The sequence below is a fragment of the Patagioenas fasciata genome, chromosome 11 (genome assembly GCF_037038585.1).
Source record: "Patagioenas fasciata isolate bPatFas1 chromosome 11, bPatFas1.hap1, whole genome shotgun sequence".
Taxonomy (NCBI): domain Eukaryota; kingdom Metazoa; phylum Chordata; class Aves; order Columbiformes; family Columbidae; genus Patagioenas; species Patagioenas fasciata.
Genome location: NC_092530.1, coordinates 22473793 through 22489809, shown reverse-complemented (window position 1 = coordinate 22489809; position 16017 = coordinate 22473793). Strand labels below are relative to the sequence as shown.

The following is a 16017-nucleotide window of genomic DNA, read 5'->3' as shown; positions in this document are numbered from 1 at the left end:
ATGGAGAAAGAGAAATGTAGCTGGAGGAAGAGATTAATTACAGGAACAAGCTGTTTGGGGTCCCCATTAGAGGCAATGGCACAGCAGCACACCACAGCTCCCATTACCCGCCTGTGTCTCAGGGTTAAGCAGCTGACAGTCTGCCTATGCCACATACAGGGCTGTATACTTAGATTAATGGCCCTCCTATTTCTTGCTGCTGAGCCTGGTGACTCAGTTACCCGGAATGCTTAATTTCCTTGAATAATATCTGCTTTGGCAAATATCTTCCTGCACGGAGGGCAGGTTGACAGCAGCTAGATGGGAGCTTTCCATCAACAGCTGCTGAGAAAGAAGTATCATGTTTAGCCACCTCTGCAGGAAAAACATAAAGCCTTTGGTTCCTCTGTCCTCTTTTTGGATGGACTCTGAAGTTTTGTGGGCTGCTGGCCCAGGCAGGACTGTCCTGGCCGGGACAGGATCGTGTCATGGTGTGTGCTGGGCAAAGGGGTTTCTCCTTCATGCTGTTCAGGTGGCCCCTGTCTGTGTGTCTGCACTTCCCAGCTCTGCCCCGTTTCTCCAGGGCTTCTTATTTTGTATGACTGTAAACACCCTGGCATTAGCATGATGAGCTGTCTTGCTGGCCCTCTAATAGGTCAAACTCAATTAAGAAACTAATGAGAGCTGTGAGCTTGCTGATGATTCAAGCACATTCAGCATGTTATTAGAAAAAACACTTTAATCATGTTTCTCTGCTCCTCCCCGCACTGTAACAGCCTGCCTCAATATCTGACAGTCTTAAAAACATGTGCTTTTTAACACTCTGGGGTTGAAAAGGCTGTGGTGTTGGGGAGCAAGGAAAAGCATCGTGTAGGTGAGGGTGCTTGGGTACCCCTGGGTACGCACCCATCAGCGTCATCACACCATGGGATCAGAGCTCAGACTTTGGGCCAGGAAGTCCCTAAAACAAGTAAATATTTGACTTGTGTGTCAGAGTTAGCTGTGGGTGCACTGACACCGCCCTATAAGATACCTACGGATGGGTACAGGCATATCAAAACCACACACACTATGCCTTTCCTAGGCAATCAGTAGCAAGGGCTGCATAATGTCCCACTGATACTAGTGTGAGGAAACCTCATGGGATGTCTGGTTCGTAGTTTTTTGAGAAGCTGAATTTCATGAGGCCTTTTTCTCCTGGAAATAATTGTTAGATAAAGGAGATGGATGCCATAAGCTACTCTTTGCTCTGCAAGGTGAGCACATGAATAGAGCCAGGAGGAAGATGAGTCTTGTGGGCAAGTTGATTTTACTTTAGGCTTCCTGGGAACCGTGCTGCAGACAGGAAGCAACTGCAGGAAGTCCTTGTATGGAAGAGCTGTACAGAAAAATAAGTAGCAGGTCCCCATCATCCACACTCCAAACATCCAACTCAAAGCGTGTGCCTGCCTGCCTTCAGGCTGGCTTGGTTGAGCTGCACCGTGCGATGATGAGCTTGAAGGAGAGGCACAGGAAAGTGTGACAGATCCCGATGTTGGCAGAAGTGAGACCCTAAGAATGATCTTGTTTGATTATCCAGCTTTTTGGTATTTAGTCAAACTCTGCATGTTTCCTTTACATTGGGAAATGAGGTACAAACTGATTTAGAGCCATGACTGATGACAGGGAGTATTGAAGCACTGAGGGGTGCTGTTGGCTATGAATAGGTCTGAATTTAAATATTAGGCAGCAGGTCCTGCTCTGATCCCACCAGCCGCAAGGAGTCTCTCAGGCCTGTGATAAATCTCACAACTGCAGACTCAGGGATCCGATTTCAAGTCCTGCAAAACATCCCAAGTCTTTATTTTTAGGCTGGTGCATCCTGCAACACACACAAAATTAAAGGTAAGAACAAAAAAGTGACAAGAAGCACCCAGAGAGAATCATCCTCGCTCTGCTTACCTATCTCCATCTTCCTGCTGCTGGCTGCAGCCTTAGTGAGAAAGCATTGATTTATTTTTATTGTCATTCTAAAAGGTACATCGCAGGACTGGAAATCTGATAAACCTGCAAGGCCTGGGTTGCAAATAGTCACAGTCTTGCTCTGCTAGCCCCAGAATAAATTAATTTCCCATGGCAGATTTCAAGGCTTTTGGACAGCAGGGAAATTTCTTCTTTCTGTCTGTAAGGAAACTGATAAAAGTAAATTACCATGCTGAGAGGCTACTCTCTGAATATAACCTTGGCCTGAGTAAATGGCATACTTTGATGTATTTTTATTAACTGACAATACTCTACAGCCTGGCTGCCTTTTCTAAATTACCTGAATTCTAGTGTCTCTCTTCAGGTTTTTTGATATGACAACAGTGCTGTGTAAACACTATATATATATTTTTTTTCAATTGCAGCCCGTTGGGAAATATTATGGGGAGTTGTTTCTCATTGGACAGAGACCGACCTTTCAAAATTTTAGGGTGTGTTGAAAAACCGAAGGGTTTTATTTTTGCCTCAAACAAATGGATCCTTTTGCCCCGCTCCCACCTGCCCAGGTTATTTAACTCGTGGTGGGGTGAACAGTGCTGGCAGAAACCTGCAGAATTGGCTCATGTTGCCAAAACTATTTTAGCTAAGAGGATTTGGCTGAAAAGTCAGGCCTGATCCAGATCACAATGTATAACCTCAGACTTTATTACACGCAGAAATTCTGTGTATGACCCATGTGTCAAATCCAGCATTCATTTTCTCTGCTCTTTTCTGGTGTGCCTCAATGGCGATGTATAAATTTGCTTGAAACCTTTGCAGGTTGGGTATGACGTTAGAGATCCATAAGATGTATTAGTAGGACAGCATTGGAGCTGTGCATCTCTACATGTCTTCAGTCAATTGTTATTAGGAACCAAAGGGTGGTGTTTTTGTTTTTCTCAGCACAACTGCTAATTCCTTTTGAATATGTTTGTCAAAGGTGTGCCAGAGCAGCAAGATTTGCATTGAATGAAAGCTCCTGCACTGGCTTCAAGTGTCTTTTTTTTCTGTAGTGAAGTTGCCAAGTATTGTCTGCCATGTGATACTTCTGAGTAATCCACCATGTGTTTTCGCTTGCCAAACACAAGAATTACCGAAGACGTGGTTGTGGCAGGCTGCTTGCATGGGGCTGTGCCCAGTGCAGATACCGGACCCAGCTCGGGAGCCAGCACATGTGCTGGGAGCCTCTCCACATCACTGAGACACCCGGATAGTGTGGTGTGAGACATGACTATCCTGTTTCATTCAGCATCCGTGAAATAAAGATTGTAAATATTACCTGAGTATCCTGTAAATACTCTCGCATCAGAGGACTTGGTTACAGGCTGGTGTACCCTTACCTGCGTGCAAACGTGATTCCAGTTTGTAATTCAGACTGCCCTGCAGTGTGTTTTGTCATGGGTTGAGCCTGGTTGAGCTGTGCCCAGCTAGGCTGGGAAGGTGATATTTGAATTACAGACAGGATCTCACCTTCATGTTAGGTCACCTGCCAGACTGGGCATCCCCAGTGCTGCTCGCCGGCTTGGTAAGCCTGGGGATTTCAAAGCAACTTAAAGGATTTGGGTGTCAAAAGGGAGGTCAGGAAGCCTGTGCTTGTGAAGTGAACCAGAGCATGTCGGAAATTGCCTCTGAGCAATCGCTGCCTCTCAAAAGGGGCTCGGGAGGTGTTGGGGAAGCTCCCACAGCCTGTTCCAACACCAGCTCCCCCTTCCCTCAGCCAGGCTGGTGTCACCCGTCCCTGCCTTGGTGTCACCTCTGCTGCCTTGTGGCAACCAAGCCAGGAGTCATTGCTTGGATGCCGTAACCCAGGCAAGCAGGTAGCAAGCTTTGTCCAAGGGAAGAGCTCAGTGGTGAGGACAGGGGTGTGCATCCCTGGGGCAGTGGCTGGTGGAGGTTTTTGGTTATCCCAGAGCTGCTCAGCAGGAGCCCGGCTGCCTCCAACCTCTACAAGGTCCTTCTCAAGCCTTTTTGTTGTCTCCACCTCCCACACAACACCCATTTCAAAGGTGATGCTTAACCCTGGGCTAACTGTAAGGTGGGCTTCCCGAATTTCTTGTTGTAGTCCACTCAGAGAAATATTTTCAAATGGAATTTTGGAAACTGTGGAAAATTTAAAATGTGGTTTGCATTCTGTGTTCTTGTGTTTGGGGTTTTTGGGGGAAGAGAGTCACATTCCCTCAAAATGTTATCTGGTTGTTGGTATTTTCTTATCTCATAGTCAACATGAGCCTGACACCAAATTTATCCTAATCTTGGACAGAAGATTGGACACATGGACATCAGTCAAAATGACTCTCCAAAAAATAGCAGTAAGTCCTGTTTCATGTTGATTTCTTTTAATGTAAATCATTGTGCCCATGATGTATCACTTTCAGAAGACACTGGGAACCAGGAGCAATGGTGCTTGTGCTTTCTCTCTAGCTCAGGGGTGTCAAACTCATTTTCACCAGGGGCATATCAGCCTCACGGTTGCCTTCAAAGGGCTGAATGGAATTCTAGGACTGTATAAATGTAACTACTCCTACGGTCCCCAGTGAAAATGAGTTTGACACCCCTGCTCTAGGTAGTATTTTGTTTTACAGACCTGTAATTATTTCACTATACCCCATTTGAGTGCATAAATGAGCTGTTTGGTGATTAATGGATTAATTTGCTTGGTTTTGTACTTCATAGTGGTCCAAATGTGTTTTGTGCTATTTTCTGTGCTTTTGATGAGTGGAGAATCTGGCTGCTTCTGTGTTCCTTCTAGACACTGGTTATTAGTGAGACGTGTTTTACCTAATTGTCAGTGATTGAAAGTGCTGGGTTGTTTAAAAAGGATTCACAAGCATTTGTATGTGGACATGGGTGGAAAAATATATTTTAAGTGTATATGTACGCATTCATGTATTTTAAATATCTATTATACATGTTTATGTGCTACTCGTCATTAGATTACGAACATATCTTAAAAGTAAGCTTTTTACAACTCAGCAGTGCTTGTGTCATATGAAATCAGAGCATGGTATTACAGTAATGCATGCAGGTGTAGAGAAGTCATGCTTATTGGTGCATGGATAAGTAGAAGCTAATTGGTAAATGCTTTCCCAACTAGACCATGCCATGTGGGTAAGTCAGTATAAATATTCTGGACCTATTATTATTATCTTTGTTTCTGCTTATAATTGAAGTTAAAGGCATTGATCCATCTGATAGAGAATAAAGTAACAGTATGTACTTAGAAAGAAAGGTCTTGCCTGATTCTGATTAGTTCTGATAAAGTTAAGCCTTTTGCTATCTTAGTATTTAGTTCTGGTCCAGCTGCACTTGGCATTACAAGTGTGTAGGCTTTGATGGCATTTTGCTGATAGGCTTCCAGTAGAAGGAAAAGGGTTACCTTTTTGCAATGTGCATGAGATACCACTGTCAATATTTTGGGTTCTGATTTTCCTGAATTTTATAGACTGAATTTCAAAGTATGGTAACCATTAGAGAAGCAGTAACATTTAAAAAGTAATTCTTTAAAGTGATCATCAACATTTACTTCTGCTGCCAGTGTTTGAGCAGATGCTAGTTCTAAGAGCATCCTTTAAGGATGATGATGTTGCTTTGCATAGTTTGGAAGTCTCAAATGTGGAAAAATCCTGTCCTGATTTGTAACTTCTACAGAAGCGCCATTCATTTTGTGTTTAATAAGAAGGTGTAATTGTTCCGTAACCTTTGAGCATACACCCTATTCTCTACCTGTATGCGCTGTATGTCCATGTAGCCAAGTGACTTTGCCTGTAGTATCAGGGATGTGCGTGTAGGTAATGTGGAGGTGCTCTGTACAAAGAGGAATCAGAAGTAGGAAACACATGTCCACTACATCTCAAAACTTGGGAATCTTGCCTTAAAAACAGGGTCTGGCCCTAAAGGACTGACTTCGTGTCCAGGAGGTGTTTGACTGGACTTGCCTTTGTGCATCTAACACAAAAGACTAAATCATGTTTTCTTTCCAATCATAAACCATAACCCATGATGCAATTAAAAAATCTTCTTTCTGATCTTTGTATAATTTTGGAATAAAGAAGTGCAAATAAGCTGAATTTGAAATACACAGTGTGTCCTATTTTTTTAGCATATGTATATGCAATTGCAGCTCTGCAGTTATTCATCTGATCCAGAAAAATGTTGTATGAGACTGTACACATTTTTATTTAACTCTTTGTGTAGGTCTCTTAATTGCATGGGCAAATCAGGCTCAGGCTGTCACTACTCGCTTTGGGAAGCGAGGCCCTACGGCCAGGGTCACACCTCTGGTTTTGGCAGGAACATCTTTCTGTAATTCCCCCCCGAAATCCTAAATAACTTTTTGAAATAATCGCAGTGGGGGAGAAAAGGAAGAGTAAAAGCCCTAAACCCAGAGCCCAATCCTCGAAGGAACGAGCTGGCCGCCTCTGCAGGCTGATTTTTGGCATTCCACCTTAAAAACCAACCCGGCGCTGGGAAGGAGAGCGGGGCTGCCAGCCGGGAGCCGGGTGCAGGCAAGGCTGCCTGCTCTGCCTCCTGCCTGCCCAGCTGCCTCCTGCCTGCCCCGGGAGCAGGGACAGTGCCGCTTCCCCATCGCCATCCCCGGGCACGGCGGGCGATGGCCGAGGCGGGCCCGCGGCGGGGCGGGCGCCGGGCCAGCGGGACTGCGGTAAGGTCCGGGCCCGGCGTGCTGCAGCGCGGAGAACGGCGGGGCGGGGGGGGGACACGACACACCAAGGCGGCGAGAGGCCTTTTTGTACCGGGGAGGGCTTGGAAGGAGCGGGAATATTGACCGGAGCGATATTAATTGAGTAGCGGCGGGGCGGATTTTTTAGGAGCATCTTCCGTGCGGGAGTAGCCGGGGTGTTCTTGTCGGCCTTGGGCAGCGCTGTCCTGCAGCGCTTGTTTCAGCGCATCGCCGAAATGTCGTGGGAAAGGCTTTATTTATTGCTCTTACCCTAAGAAAAATCATACGGCAGAGACGGAGCCCTAGGTAGAATTTGCGCTAACAGCATCTTTGGGGGTTAATTATGCAGGCGGCTAAAATAAAGGTAGCAGGGTGCTTTGGAGTTTCATTTTGGCTCTGAGGGAAGTTACAGCTCAAATTAGCAGTACCTGGCATTTTGTTGTATGGCTCTGCCTTTAAGGGGCAGCAGAAAGTAATTCACCTCAGCACATGTTCAAGGACCACTAGTCTCAATCTCCATTGCTCAGAAATAAACTTACTGGCAAATAGAATAATTTTGGACGGAAGAGACCCTCCGGATCGAGTCCAACCACTTTTTCTTTATACTTATTGATTTCCAACCTCATGAATGTCCCAGTGAACTGCAGGGAAGAATATTCTCTGGAAATTTAATTCCTAAAATTAGGAGAAATTAAATAAATGTGTCAGGATGAGATCTTCTCTAAGCAGGTAATAACTGTGATGCTTTCAATGCAAGCCCTTTCTTGTGCTTTATTAGCCCAGTTCATGTATATCAGGGCTGTCTACGGGGTTACAGTTGAGTGTGCATTTAAACAAGTTGGTGAACTAGGGCCTTAAGGTATGTGTGTTTGTGTCCTCAGAGAGGGATGAATGTTCTGAGCATGGTCTTTGGTCAGTGAGACAGTTAATAGTAGTGAAATGTTGCCAACGGTTTAGTGGAATTGTGCCGATAGTTTTCTGCCTTTCCTGATAAGCTGCAGAGAAATAGCAGAGGGCAAAGGCTTTAGAGGGTTCTTTTAGGTATTTTATTACATAAACCCAAATTTGTCTCATGCACAAGATTCTTTGTAGTGTTATAAATAATAAGATAAAACATAAGGCAAGATTAAGGACCCTTTTGTCTTTGCTTTCTTGAATACATTATGGGAAAGGGTTTTTTCCAACAGTATCTTCAGTATCGTTAGAGTTCGATGTGCAGGTAACTTCTCTGCACTTCAGCCCTTGGAAGACCTAGAATTATAGCAGTGATTAAAAAAGATATAGTCCCTTCATGAATATTATCCTTGAGGAATTATTGATCTTTTCACACACATATATATGTATATATAAAGATATTTTTAACATTTCATCCTTTCCCTTAAATCTGTAAGGGGGCACAGGACATGGTTTGATTGGTGCCTGTCTGCAAGCTTATTTTTGGCTTTCCCCCCCATGCTTGAAGTATATTATGTATCATTTGCAAAGCTGTATTTCTTGTTTTTTCAGCTGCTCATTAAGTGCTGACCTTGATCTTATATGTATAAGATCAGCTGTAAAATCCCCAAACAGTTTCAAAAGTGAGTGGAAATAAAATCATCTCTATTGGAAACCCAGCTACCTCTGGGGTGAAACATATTGAGGAGCACACAGTTGTGTGTGTATGGGACATAAAGTTGTGTCAAAGAAGAATTTGCCCCTGTGGTGGATGTGGCAGAAGAATTTGAGTGCCAGGTTATGGTCTCTTCTTGTGTGTTATGTGGAACATGTTGGCATCGTGTGTTCATGACACCAAAGGTGTCCAGAGGCACCTCTGCCCTTCGAGAGGCATTTCACACCTTATCGCTATCGCAGTGTAGTTTTGGCAGGCAGCTTTGCTTGCCTCCTGATCCCTGCTCCATGTTTCTGGAGCTGTGGGCTTCCTGTCCAAGGTGTCATAGAAGACATTCAAAGTCTACAGCTCCCCATTGGGTGATACGGTTTGGAGATCCAGGCCCTTCCTTCAGAGAGTCTGCTCTGTGCGCGGAGGGTGCATGTCAACAGGGACTTCAAGGAGTAGAAAAGGGCAAAGCAGACTCAGCTCTGCTTGAAGTGCCAAACAGGGTTAAAGGTGACAGGGGATGGAGTGGGAGAATGAAATAAGGTGAAGGGAGGATGAATCTCTGGCTGGTTTTCTTCTCAAAGATATTGCTGATGCATTTTTCAGGAGGGGGTCAAGGTAGGAGCCTGAAGTTCAGAGACCTAGACACACTGTTGTGTTTCTGAGCGGTTAACAGGGACTTTCCCCAAACTCTGTGGAACTTCACGATTGGGTTTGCCTCCAATGGACTCAAAACCATGCAGAAAGATGTAAAATTGCATGCTTTGAGCTCCTTTAAAGCACTGAAGACCTTTGGTCTCACAAGGCTTTGGTTCAGGTCAGTTTGAGCCGTTAACACCAGGGGTGCAGGGTTTGTCTTGGAGCAAAACCATCCTGTTCTTTGAGGTTTGCAGCTCATGGTGGCTTCTTGGTGATATCTTTGAAACCTTGTTGGAGGATGCTACTGTTGTTCTGCCTGCAGGGAAATGGCCACTAGGAAAAGAATGTACTGTAAAATGAGGCAAACATGGACATAAGGGTGAGTGTGAGGGAATGACACGTGGTGGACTCACAGCTCTGCAGGGACGGGCACGTCATTGCTGTAAATGCAAACTGACAGGTCTCTTCCTGGGATGTCCTAGTGCTGTGGGACATGCTGGAGCATGAGGAATGTCAAGGACTAGCCAGGTCAGCCAACAGGCCTGGAAATAGCAATAGCAGTGTTTACTGGGTCCAACGGAGAGGCAGCACGGTGAGGTGGGAGAGTCAGCCAGCTTCTCTGGGATGCACTGGAGGATGAGTGTTGGGCTTGCCAGAGACTTCCCAGTGAAATATTAGTGCTGTAAATTTTCAGTTCATTCAAAATGTCTACAAGCCTGTGCCAGTTCTAGTAGTGCTTTCTTCAGCGAAGGTTTTCTGCATCCCAGGCAGAGATTCTTCTCAACCTCAAAGTGAGGAACCACTCCAACTCCTCAGAGATATCCAACAGGAAGAGGATGATTTTCTTTCTAGTAATATGGTGAAGCTGAAGTTAAAAATCCTGAGCTGAGCAGGATCTCTGAGGTGGACTTCTCTGTGCCTGGTAGCTGGGCTGCTGGAGGGCCTGTCTGTGGTTGTCTTGCAGGAGAGCTGATTTTCCTTGTAGAGCTAATTAAACAGGCATTGAAGCAATGAGCTGAACCTGGAGCTCCTGCAACCTCTCACCGACACCTTCTTGGGCAAGACCCGGCTCAGAGATGTGAAGATCTGGTGACTCCATGGTCAGGTTTAGACCTTTGACCTATCTGGAGGTTTGATGGGGTTGGAAGTTGGTTCCTTGGGTCTCTCGCAGTTGTAGCCATCGCTGTGTAACAGAGGCGCAGTGACAAGGGCCTGGAGCCAGCACAAACGTCTCCGTTATTTAGTGGCTTTCTGTTGTTTCTAACACCAAATCTTTGTCCCTTGCACCACTCTTGTTGGCTTCCAAAGGGTATGAATTTGGCACTTCATTCATATTCTTTTGGTTTTTTTCTGCTCCTACTTAAAATAACAGCAGATCCATATATTTATGTGGATTATTTGATCCTAAAACTCACTGCCTGTTTCTAAGTTAAGTTGTGGGCAATAGAAGCCACAACCTGACCTTTTCTACACAAGAAAACATAGCGAATATGTTACAGTGCAGTTCATGGATGTCTGATCTCAACTCTAAATTATGCCTTTTTTGAACAACACTAATGCATGTTTATGGGAGCAATCTTTGTTTTGGAGGCACAGATTAGATGTCCCACAGTGCAAAATGGCTAAACACATACATTACTCTCATGCTTGCTGTAGATACTACTATCATCTTTCTGGGAGGATAATGGAGGAGGATAAAATAAGGAGGAATATATGGAGAAATGTAACCTGGCCTGACAGCGTGTCAGAGAAAATCATGTGTCTTAATTACCTCAATTCTTTGCATCATGCACTTATCCATAATTTAATGATATGACTCCTACTTTCTTAAAAATTCTTTTTCATTCTCAAGCACCCTTTTCACAGATCTATTTAAAAACGCACCTGCCAACCATATGCTTGAAAAAAGGCTCCAGCAGCGTAGACAGGAAATTCCAAATTCTTACCACAAATTAAATGTTGCTTGGTAATTGCCAGGAACAAGAAGAGTATGCTACATGCAGTTATAGGATAATTAGTGAGTTTGGCAATCAATTTTGCTTCCCCAATCTGTCTGTCATTCCCCTCAATGTTCCAAGCCTCTGTTCCCTGCTAAGTCATAAATTCACTTCCCAATTTATAATGCAGAACATAACATATAGTATTAAAGTTTCTAATAAGTGATCATCCAAGGTGCATGGCTGAACTCCTGCCTGTTCCAAAGGGAAGTGGGGATGGACAATCGTCCTGCAGTTACATCCCATATCTTTAAACTACTTACAGTGTCTCCCTTCTGTTTTGAAAATAAGACTATCATGGCAATCAGAAAAAAACCTCTGAGATCTGAGTGATTTCACCTCTTTTCAGGGCATTTGAAAGCCGTTGTTGGACCCCCCCATGTCCCCAGGTTGCATGTTGTCTCTGTTTCCTTGCAGGCGTCTTTCCCAGGGAACCTGCACTTAGTAATGGTTCTTCGTCCCACGGGGTTTTTCCAGCGCACCTTCACTGACATTGGATTTCGCTTCAGTCAGGAGGATTTTCTACTCAAGTTACCGGTACGAACATGCAGAGGTATTGTGCCTGTGTGTGGCCAGAGGCTGCCAGTGCGCCTTGGGTTGGGGGGTGATGGTGTCCCACTCTGCAGGCACCTATGTGAAGATGAACTGGAGCGTCTCTGCAAAAAGTTCCCTATTTCCACCAAATCTTCCTCCACCAAATCGCTCTTGTAGCATTTCTCAGCTCCCTTGTGCGCAGTTTGCTCCCCGCAGAGAATGTCCATGGTAGTGGGTGGTGGGGTTCTCAGCCTGTCCTCATCCCCCATGTAGGCTGAATGCCTCTGTGGAGGATAAAACCACGCTTGGGAATTTTTTTTGATGTCTGAAAAGACATGTCTAGTGAATTTTTTGCTATGGATTCCACCCATGATTGCCGTTTCCATCTCAGTGTAAACTCCATGCCAACATCTCGTTGGTATTTGTTTCTAAAACAGCAGCTGAACTGGGTTTATAGTCTCAAGTCAAAGTTTCCAAGATTTCTAAAGTCACCTTGATTATAGGGTATAATGAGAATAATTAAGAGAAGAAAAGTACATTTATGGAATCTAAGGCTGACGCAATTCCAAACCCACAAAACCAGTCAGTGTTTTCCTTTAGAAAGTAATACGATGTTCACAAGCTTTGCATTTTTCACTCTAAAATGATTGTCCTTTGCACAACTTTGAAAATTCATGACTTATCCCAGAGCAGATCAAGACACAAAAACTCATGAGCGTATATTACACAAAAACTTATATTTATGTGAAATTGGCCAAGGCTTTATGACGTATTAAAATGTTTACATTTTTTCCAGATTACTGGTCATCCCTTGGCAAAAACCTGCATCACCTTTGCTTTCAACTCTGTTCTGCAGGCAGACAGTGCAGCATCTCACTGTGCTTTGCATTTAAGGAAGCAAGCACCTGTGAGATGAGGGTTGGCTTACAAAAATGGTCAAATACGTCAAATAAAAGCCATGTTAAGCCATAAGCGTAAGAGGAAAGCCATACAATAGAACAATATTTAGAACAAACCAGCTTTCAGATAGATAAAAGATTTGTAGGTTTGATCTGTATATGACTTGAGTAGAAGTGATGATCAGCCAGCTAACGGTGTTGCCTTGTTTGTAGGTTGTTATGCTGAGCTCGGTTAGTGACCTGCTGACATACATTGATGAACAACAATTAACCCCGGAGTTTGGTGGCACCCTGGAGTATTGCCACAGCGAGTGGGTCATCTTCAGGACTGTACGTACCGAGGCTGAGTACCGTGCTCTTGGGGCTTGGGATGGATTGAGGAAGGTTTTCTGTAAGGCAATGGGTAGCTGAAAGCGACCCAAGAAGCCAACTAAATTTGCTCTGTCAGATTTGCAAAGGAGTCAAGTGGAGTTAGGCACTTGATTGGTTTATAAGGGAACTGGATGATTAACTCCTTCATGCTCCTTTTGAAACTTCTCCCAAAAGATCTGTCTTCTTAAGTCTTTATTAAAATTCCCTTAATGGTAGATACAAAATAAGCCTTTTTTTTCAATCATGGTTGTTTCGTGTCATTAATATCACAAATGTGTTTGGGAACCAAGGCAATGAGACTGCTTTCTGCATACTGACTGAATGCAGAGAATTCAGAAAATCACCTCTTTTTTTTGTTGCAAGAATTTTCCTCTAATATTGCCAGGAATAAGGCGTTTGATTCCCAGAGCTGTGCAATGCTGTGTGTTTCTGTGCTTCCTGTACAGTCTTAGTTTTCACTGGGACTCTGTCTCCCAGGTTAATGGCAGGTTGGATTCCCAGTTACCCTCCCAACAAACCAAAGCACTAACGAAAAATGTACCGGGCATCCTAGTGCCTCTTGTCCTACCACATCATCCACACCAGTAGATGTGGAGCTCAGTATAAAGGCAAAAGCAGAAGACATTGTAGCTGGAATAGCTGAAGCTATTGCTTGTGCCATTAACTTTGTGCCAGTTTACACTGATGCACTGCCAAATTAATGATTTTTTTTTTAATTTTTTGGCTCTTAGTTTTGTTTTTTTGCATGATATGTTAAAGCAATAATAGCATAGCTCTCACACTTGGAGACAAAAACCGACAAAATGAATGTCAAAAAATGATAGTCTAAGAAAAGGATGAGTTTCTAGAAAATAGCTGCATATGGTAGATAAATGTCCATATGAAAAATCTCTCCCAAAATGCCCTTGTAGCATGCTCATAAAACATTTTCTGAAGTTTCCATGGAACATACATGCTGTTTAAAGAAAATAGAAATGTGATCTGTTACATTTATTACCCTATTCCCAAGGGCAGAGCTGGCGCTGTGTGCGTGTCGTGCGGGGGGCAAAGGTTTGAGCCTCAGCAAGGCTGTGTCCTCTGCTTTTGTGGTTGTTCACCACCAGCTGAGCAGGAGATGAGCAGCTCCTCACTGATCTAATCTTTCCTTTGTGCAGCTGGGGAGAAGATCAGAGAAAAGAGTGGGGCCAGGAGATCCCCACCTTGCCCTGTGGTGTAGGAGCCATTTGGCATCCACATCTCCCAGTGGCTGTCTTGGATGTGCTGGGGAGGTACCAGCAGCACTCATGTCCATTGCACTGTCTCCAGTTTGTCTCTGGCGCGCTGCTTAGCTCCCAGCCTTGTCCTCTTGGTGGAGGAGGTGGCCATGATGCCAGATTGCCTTGTAACCCACCATTTGGGCTTACAAAGCTGGAAACATTCATCACCAAGAAGCCAAATACATCTCCAAAATCCTACTGTCTGGAGGTGGTTCCCAGCGTGGGTTAACTAGAGAAGAACAACAATAGAAGAGGAATTAGAGGAATATGCAAGATGGATCCCATGGTGGCTTCTACTGCAGACCTTCAGTTTGTGGTAGGAAAAATCTCAGAGTACACAAGAACAGGCAGCAGAAAACAAATCAGGATGTGTCTCTGCACAACACTATCCTTATTTAAGTCCCTGTTGTGGATTCAAACAGCACTAAAAGCCACGTGTTGGTGGCCACTAGCTAATGCACCACAGCACCCATCAGCTCCATCTGCAGTGGGCATCTCACCCACCTTGCTCAGACCAAGCTGTTGGGCTCCCCTGCAGACCTCAGGCTTGGCTCTTCGCACACTGGTAATGAGCTGTAGGAATATCCTGAATCCCAAACTGATTGCAATTATCATCTCCCACTAGGCGATAGAGAGTTTTGCACTAACCGTGAAGGAAATTGCACAGATGTTACAGTCCTTTGGTACAGAGCTGGCAGAGACAGAGCTACCAGACGACATGTATTCGATCGAGCGCATCCTGGCCCTGCGCACAGAAAAGTACTACCAGCTCAAGGTATGTGTCTTCAGCAGCTCCGCTGTGGGTTTCCAGCCCCTGTTTGCACAGCAAGATGGGGTTTCTGGGATGTGACTGCCTGTTTGTTTGGTGCCCACTTCTCCTTCCCTCCCATGCATGTGTACGTGTTGACAGACTAAGTGAAACACAGCGTGACTGTTTCTGTACGTTACCCTTACATTTCCCATGCACTCAAGTAAACCACCCTGCCAGCATCCAGCAAAACTGTCTCAGCTGCTGCCTGTTTGCTGGCAGCAGAAGTTGGTGACTCCAGTGTGCTTCTCCCATGGGCTTTTCATGTCATGTGGCTTTGGCACCTGTGGGTTCATGTCCCAATGGGTTCCCTCTGCTTCACCCCCATGGCTGGAAGAAGCTGCACCCAAAGATCACCAGAGGGTCTGGAGGGATGGTTTGTCCCCAGGTCCCTCTGCCTGATGCAGCTTCCCTGGTGGGATTTGGGGAACTGCACTGGAGGGCATCCAAGGTGAGGATTTCATGTGGGTGCATGGGACAGAACATTCCTGATGTGATCCCTGTCTTCATGTGGACCTTCACATTTCATCTTAATCAACATTCGTGTCTTTAATATTTCAAGGTTTTTCTTTTCAACTGTCTGTGATTGTGATTACAGTTATTATAGGATTTAGTGGAAGCTTTAGGACAACCAGCTACTGCTGTATCTGACTGTTGTCCTTGCTGCTCCTGCATCTTTCTAGGGACAGCACAGACCTGTCCCTAAACCCTCATGATTCCCATGCTGATAGCCATGCTGTGTGGCTGAAGAAAGAGGTCCTTTGCTTTATGACAGGGCTGATTTACATAAGTCAAAGAAGTATATCTATTTTCATTTATAGTCATTTGTCATTCACATGACAGTGAGTTCCCAGAAGGCTGCCTGTAAGCAATCCGCAGAATGACATCCAAAGTGCACTGTGTGTAGGCATAAATGTATGTGTGTATGTATAGAAAGCATAATTATAGATATTGCCAATAGTGCTTTGTTTCTTCTTTGAAAATAAAGAGAGCTTAATATAAAACAGCAGCTACATATGTTGCAGTATGACTTACTGACTTAAACTTCATGCTTAGGACTACAGCCAAAGTGTAGGGAGCAAATATCGGCTACACAATGTAGTCCCGTCTATAAACCAGTCAGTAATACACACTTCCCTCTGTGGAGAAATAAAACATGTTGTGTCTTTTCATTTGCATACAAAGCACAGGAGCACTTAGAACAAGACATCTGTTGCTTTTAATGCCTTGTCTATTAATTTCAAATATCAAACCAAA

At 44.5% G+C, this 16017-nt stretch overlaps 1 protein-coding gene across 2 annotated transcripts in view; it reads left to right on the top strand.

Moving 5' to 3' along the window:
* The window catches only part of MCF2 (MCF.2 cell line derived transforming sequence), a 57798-nt gene that overhangs the window by 13692 nt on the left and 28089 nt on the right, over positions 1-16017 (top strand). Inside the window, exons 4-7 of one of the 2 annotated variants that reach the window (XM_065846606.2) lie at positions 4199-4289; positions 11309-11428; positions 12538-12654; positions 14578-14727. In XM_065846606.2, the coding sequence (XP_065702678.1) occupies positions 4199-4289; positions 11309-11428; positions 12538-12654; positions 14578-14727 (478 nt within the window). Of the gene's footprint in view, positions 1-4198; positions 4290-6495; positions 6641-11308; positions 11429-12537; positions 12655-14577; positions 14728-16017 lie in introns of those variants that run through there. The other variant, XM_071813571.1, reaches the window with a different exon arrangement.